The sequence below is a fragment of the Priapulus caudatus genome, unplaced genomic scaffold (genome assembly GCF_000485595.1).
Source record: "Priapulus caudatus unplaced genomic scaffold, Priapulus_caudatus-5.0.1 Scaffold606, whole genome shotgun sequence".
Lineage (NCBI taxonomy): Eukaryota > Metazoa > Priapulida > Priapulimorpha > Priapulimorphida > Priapulidae > Priapulus > Priapulus caudatus.
In genome coordinates, this window is record NW_014577667.1 from 261,364 (window position 1) to 268,145 (window position 6,782).

A 6,782-nucleotide genomic window follows, 5' to 3' on the forward strand; every position below is an offset into this window, starting at 1 on the left:
TATTAGATAGTACCAGGGTACGTTCCGGTATACCGGATAGTACCAGGGTACGTTCCGGCAGTACCCCGGGGGACATAGACCCTCTCAGCCTTACTTATGGTACAACCTACGACATGAATAGTCCGGTGAAATACCACCAGGTGGCTTGCCGATTTTCAGCTAAAACTTTTTAGCGACCGTGATATAAAAAATGTGTATATATAGTATACGGCTATAATACTCGTGCATGTGCGCGTGCGATCATTTCTGCTCGTGCCGGTATGGTGGTACGTGTCTTTGTGTATCTATGTGGCCGTATAACCGAAAAACAGTTAGCCACCTGTGTGTGCAACCGATGGCGTGTGCGATACTTTTTGCTGGAGGGGAGAAAGAGAATGAGTGAAAGCAACAGAGTGGGAAGCGCAGAGTAAGAGCAGTGTGAGAGAGAGAGAGAGCGCAGGGTGAGAGAAGAAGAGCGGGAGAGAGGGAGAGAGGGAGAGAGGAAGAGAGCAGTGAAAAAAATACTCGGGGGCTCGGGGCGATTTAGCCCTCGAAATGCCAAAAAGAGCCCCGGAAGAGCCCCCGTAAATTTGCATAGAGTTAATGCAAACCAAATTTTAGAGTGCTATTTTTATGCACGCGAGCTTGAAAAGTAGCCCCCGAAAAATAAATTATATTTTTTTCCCTGGAAGAGAGTATAGTAGAGTAAGCGAGCAAGGAAGTTAATGTTACATTAACAGGTAAATGCTTCACACGAGTAAATCTGTGAGTAAATATCTGAACTTTAAACGTAACCAACGCTGGGAATTGATAATTCGTCACAGGATGAACAGAGCAACTGTTAGCAGAGAACATTTCAAGTGCTAAAAAATAATAACTGCCAAATGTAAGGCTGATATTGAGTAGAGGGTCATTCTATTTTGTCACTAGCGAGTGCAGACACATTAATAAGTATCTTTCACCAACAAAAGTTTAGGAGCACTGCATAGTTTTCCAATCGCGGCATGAATCTCTTCCTGCCAGGCAGTAAGCAAATGTCGTCTCTATCATAGGCTATTTTACTCTGCCCTGCCGAAGTAATTGTTTTTGAGTTGTTCTTTGTGGGTGTTTATAAATTATAACAACTGGTAGTTAATGTATGTGCTTTTTAAAGAACATCATATTTATTATTTATAATTATATGCAAAATATACATTTCTAAAATACTATCTCTACAGTGCAGTCAATGAACAACTGACAAGAGAACATTCAAGAAAATGAAAAAAACTGCGACTACACAAAAGTATAGAAAGTGAACAAATTTACAAGTTACCATTTAAATTTTTTCATGCTTAATCCGTTATCTGATCATTTCCATAGAATTTCCGTTAGATGCTCGTCCAAGCTCAAAATAAAAAATTATTCGGCATCAAAAATTCAGCAACACGTTTTACACTTCTTTTGTCGACGTTTCTTACATAATTTGGTCAAATTATTCTGGGTTCGCTCAACAGAGGCAGTTCCTTGAAGGACAGATGGCTCTTCCAAACCACTGCTTCTAGATTCGTACAATGAACTGCCAACACTTGACGCACTTGCAGGAGCTACGATAGCCTTCTGTTCTGCTGAGTTTCCAGCACTGCTATTTCCAAATTGAGATTCACTTCCGCAGCACGGTGTTTCATAATTAACCTCCTCAGCGGTTTCTTCCCGGGGGGCACGTTCCATGCCGGGCTTTTTCAGTGTTACTGTCAGGATTACTACATCGCTGTCACGGCTAGATGCGTTATTCAGTGTGACAGCTTCATTAACACCACATGAACCGTCGAGCTGAGTGCTGCATCGGCATCACATTTCTCTGCACTCCCGTGTCCACTATGGTCCTCCACCCTCTGAATGCTGCTGTGTGCATCATCGTTTGAAGCGGATAACAAGTAGTTAACACGACACGCAATTTGATTTCTACTTTGACCAGGTCTGCCGACGAGGCGCCATGAGCATCGAAAGCATTCCGATGTCTCAAACGTTTTCAAATCGCTGTCAAGTAGCATTTTACCAATGGATTTCGTGCCTCCAACCTCACGATGTGTGGTCGTTGTTACTGCCGGATGGATAACACTGCCTATATGGCTATTCTTACAACTGGCTCTCACCTGTCTATTTGTTTGCAGTGTACTGATGCAGCCATCAACTCGTTGTATAGTGTGACCTTCGATTTTTGATGTACTGGTGTGTACATCAACTTGTGGTGTACTGGCGTGACCTTCTACTTTTGACATGCTCGTATTACTGGTATGGTCATCCACTTGTGGTATACAGGTACTTGTATTGCCATTCACTTGTGGTGTACCAGCATGACCATCCACTTTTGGTGTAGTGGTGTGACCATCCACTTTTGCTGTACTGGCATGACTGGTATGGCCATTTACTTGAGGCTTACTGGTATGGGTATGACCATTCAATTGTACCATACTGGTACTAGTGTAACCCTCCACTTGTAGTGTATTCGTTAAACCATCTACTTGCAGCATACTAGTGTCATCATCCAATTTTGATGTAATCGTATGGCTGGTGTGGCCATCCAGTTGTGGTATACTAGTACTAGTCTGACAGTCCACTTGCAGTGTACTAGTGTTCACCCATACCTTTGATGTATTGGTGTGTACATCCACTTGTGGAGTAATAGTGTGGACATCCACTTGCAGTCTTGCACATTGACCCAATACTTTTGACAAATTGGTGCATTGATCTATTTGTGATGCACTAGTGCCACCAGATACTTTTGACAAATTGGTGCATACATCCAATTGAGGTGTATTGCTGTAACTGTCCACTTGTGGTGAATCAACACAATCATCTACAGCTGATAGCGAAACATCGCACATATGTTTTTGTACACGATCTTTATCACGTGAGGTCGATAAGAGGTAGTTTCCATACAATTTCAACCTAGTATTATGACTTCTTCGTGGCCTGCCAACAACAGGCCATAAATGAAGCCTTGCTTGGTATATCGTATTCTCCTTACAGTTTTTGTCTCCATTTGTGGACAAACTGCTAAAACTGTCTTCATTCAGTTCTGTACTGTTAACATCCGGAGCAGATAGTCTATTGGGGTCAACACTATTATGGTCCTTCAGTCCGCCAAACACTCCTACATGTACTTTTGACAACTTCTCAGCCATGTGTTGTATTTTTTTCTTTTTGGCACGTTGCCTGCCTAAACTCGGGTTGAAACTGGCTTTCCTCTTTCTACACATCCCAATAGGGTCATCAACAGAAATTATAGTTTTCTGCAATTGGGTATTGCCGTCCCTACAGATGCTGCTAGAGCTAGAATTCATGTTTCTTGACCCATCACAACCCTCAGCATCTTCTGACTCATCATCAAATGAGCTTCCAGAGCAGGCTAGCACCTTGCAGTGTTTCTCAAGTGCATGTGTGTAATACTCAAACTGTCGCAGAAGACACTGTTCACACGCACGGCACCTGTATAATACTGCGATTGGTTCTGGTCTCTGTGTCTTCGTGCGACCGAACCTGCGCACGTCCGCTTTACACGGGAATGCTTGCTTGTGGTCAGCAGTGTAGTTGTCATCAACAGCTGTGTTCTCCCCCTGGCTGATCAGCATTATGCAATGAAAAAGCCTCGAGTGGCTAACAAACTCTAGCTCACTCGTAAAACACTCCCAACACACAGTACATCTGTGAAGTGCCATCGAACCATCATCCATCGGCGCCTCCATTGCTCCAACACTTTTCAGCTAGGTACCGTATTGCTATCGATTGTTTATTCAAATCCTAGATTAGTGTCTATGGCTGGGGACCCGAGCGTGACCTCTGTAGCATACACGACATCTCTAATAGTAGTAGTAGTACTAGTACTACTACTAGTAGTAAGCATGCTCGTGAGGTTTGATGATCAACCTAACCTGCTTGAGTGACATCACTCATCAGTGTGATAGTGAGGCTCATAGGGTCTATGTCCCCCAGGGTACTGCCGGAACGTACCCTGGGTACGGTCCGGTATACCGGAACGTACCCTGGTCACTATTTGATATGGTTAGGGTTAGGATTAGGGTTAGTGTTAGGGTTAGGGTTGGGGTTGGGGTTAGGGTTAGGGTTAGGGAGTAGGCGTAGGCGACTCCCTAGACTCGTTAGTGGAGTAGGCGAGGTACGGTCCGGCATATTAGATAGTACCAGGGTACGTTCCGGTATACCGTACCGTACCCAGGGTACGTTCCGGCAGTACCCCGGGGGACATAGACCCTTTCAGCGATAGTGAGACACAACCTGTAACTGTAAGCTGTATGTGTAATACACAACACACGCATTTACGATTCGTGCAGAGAACTCTGTGCGATTTCAGCTATTTTCAGCCGCGAAAGTACTATTATAGTCATATAAGTCCAACTTTAGTTACCTGGACAGCTGTTCGTATCACGAAAAAACAAACTTTCAGCTGAATATAACCAGTGAAATTGATTCTTGTTTGTAAACCTTCTTATTTCCCACCACTAACATCCGATTCGATCATGCTCTGATTGGATTGAGCCCATGAGCGAGAGAGCGCCATCTGTCGTGGAGTTTGTGTCACGGCCTGTGGCAATATTTCCCATCAACCCCGATGTAAACACTAAACATCTGAGAATGGCAGCTGATAAAAGTAGTGAAGACGAATGTTGTTGCCCACCTTCTGATTTCCCTGTTTCTGTCTCTTTCGACGAAGATCATGCAACAACGAATACGGCGCGTGGACGATGTCCACTTTGTTCAAAACTTCAATGTGCTTTTTGTTGTAAATATTGTATTCAAAATGGGGATTTTACCCATTCAAATGTTGGCAGGGACAAGGAAAGGTATGACTATGAGTATGACTATGACTGAGTACTGTAGTACACATAACATTGACATTAGACATAGATATCATATAACAACAACAGTTATAGCATGAACATACGTATGATTTGTTTATAGATATGTTCGTGTCTTAATTATAGTTTATTACTATTAATTATACAATTACAGGGCAGAAATATAGCAGAGTGAATTCCAACCCATATCTTTTCTAAAGACTAAACTGTAGTAAACACTGAAACAGTCAGAATTGTAATTGTAATAAGTCAAGTAATTTTCAGAAATTTAATATACTATTACTAATTGCTATGTAGACACAAAGTTCCCGTTCGTATTGACTAGTGTAATTCTTACACGTAGATGCGTAGCCAGTCTTTTATGCTATATATTTGTGTGTGTGTGTGTGACAGTGTGTGTGTGTGTGTGTGTGTGTTTGCGTATGTGTGTCTGTGACTGTCTCTGTCTTTGTTGTGGCTGCAGTATCATCAAAGGTGGTTTCCCCAGGCTACTATAAATATGTATAAAATATATTTGACATTTGTTGTAAGAATACCTAAAAATGTGTACCATGGATTTATGACAAGTGCCACTAGATGGCAGTCTTTTATCGTCGTGATACGGCATGATTTTAGTAACGCAAGAGGTTGAAAGCTTGTTTTATCGCTCAATGACGTCACAGTGTCGTCACGTCCGTACGGACTCAAACTCCTGTTTTAAGGTGCATTGTGACCCTAACCCTAACCCTAACCCTAACCATAACCCTATTTAAAAAAAAAAAAATTAAATTTTGTACAGTCGACACTGTGACGTCATTGAGCGACGAAAGAAGCGTTCAACCTTTTGCTTTAGTAACCTTAATTATGAAATATGCTGTTTAATTAGGCATTTGCATCATTCACGTATATAATATTTTGTTTTTATTAGTCTTCATGAGAAGATCCAGAAGCTTAATAATCTTAAAAATGAGAAGCTCAAGCTTATTGTGAGGTATGTTTGCATTATAGTGATATATAATTTATCATTAATAGGTGTAATATCTATAGTAAAGTATGTGCATGGAGTTGTGCATATCCTCAAAGCACTTGGTTTCAATTTTCATCACCATACTACCAGTTTATGGATTCATGTCCAGTTACTAGCATGTAAGCACTTACCTCGTTTTTGCCGTTTGGAAAAGGTTAGTAGTATGAATAAATAAATCAGGCTAAGCCTCATTTCAGGTCATGTGTCCCTTAAGTATTGTTCGAACCAATCAGATAATAAATTGTGGGAACATACCTACGGCTGTTATATTTATAAATAGATTAATTCTATCACTGTGATTTCTTCTTTAGCTAAATCTATTAGTTTTGATGTATTCTTGCAGATTTGATGAGTATCTACAGGTGAAAACCATATTAGACCAAAAGGTAAGATGAAAGTTTTGATGTGTTTTTAGCTCATCTGACGAAGTCAGATGCAGCTTGTAGAATCGCATGATCGTCCGTGCGTCCGTGCGTCCGTCAACAGTTGGGCACAAATCTAAACGGCTCTACGTACGGATTCGAAAGTTGGGACGTGGGGGGTAATCCAAGAACGAGTTGGGATGTTGAAGCTGGGGGTCAAAGGTCAAAGGTCAAGAGGTGTAAAAGAAGGGGGAACATTCCCTCCTTAACTTAAGGTATAGGGAGGAAATGCAGAATTGCGGCACAAATCTAAACGGCTCGACCTAGGCTCGTGATAGTCGGTGTACAGCATCATGGTAGGAAAAGCCATCACTCTGCCAAAATTGGAGGTCACAGGTCAAAGGTCAATGGGGCACAGGGCAGATTTTAGACATTTTCTGAGGACATGGTCTGACGGAGCGATTGAAAAACTTTTTTGTTTCAGCGGTGACCTACCATTTTTAGCTGGCTTTATTGAAAGGACCATGAAATGTACTTTCCGCTGACATGCGAAAAGAAAGTGTCTGAAAGGACTGAACTGCT

General features: G+C 41.9%; 1 protein-coding gene and 1 long non-coding RNA gene across 6 annotated transcripts; one reads left to right on the forward strand and one right to left on the reverse strand.

Annotated features, from left to right (window-relative positions):
- Positions 1–1,140: 1,140 nt before the first annotated feature.
- Positions 1,141–4,500, reverse strand: LOC106812085. Of its 5 annotated transcripts, none has more exons than XM_014815850.1 (2): positions 4,459–4,500; positions 1,141–3,893 (listed from the first exon to the last, which is right to left on the reverse strand). In XM_014815850.1, the coding sequence occupies exon 2, from the start codon at positions 3,702–3,704 to the stop codon at positions 1,749–1,751; it is 1,956 nt and encodes a 651-aa protein (XP_014671336.1). In that variant the 5' UTR covers positions 3,705–3,893; positions 4,459–4,500; the 3' UTR covers positions 1,141–1,748. The 5 variants fall into 5 exon arrangements, with proteins under 5 accessions (XP_014671336.1, XP_014671338.1, XP_014671337.1 ...); XM_014815852.1 differs by having other exon boundaries at positions 1,141–3,737; positions 4,382–4,491; XM_014815851.1 differs by having other exon boundaries at positions 1,141–3,798; positions 4,382–4,491.
- A 124-nt stretch (positions 4,501–4,624) lies between these two features.
- LOC106812076 lies at positions 4,625–6,224 on the forward strand. The gene is made up of 3 exons (XR_001394282.1): positions 4,625–4,817; positions 5,740–5,802; positions 6,182–6,224. It is a non-coding gene; the product is annotated as an uncharacterized LOC106812076 (long non-coding RNA).
- Positions 6,225–6,782: the final 558 nt, after the last annotated feature.

Excerpts from the sequence above, each read along its gene's own strand:
- LOC106812085 (XM_014815850.1), bottom strand. The coding sequence starts at position 3,704 with ATGGAGGCGCCGATGGATGATGGTTCGATGGCACTTCACAGATGTACT.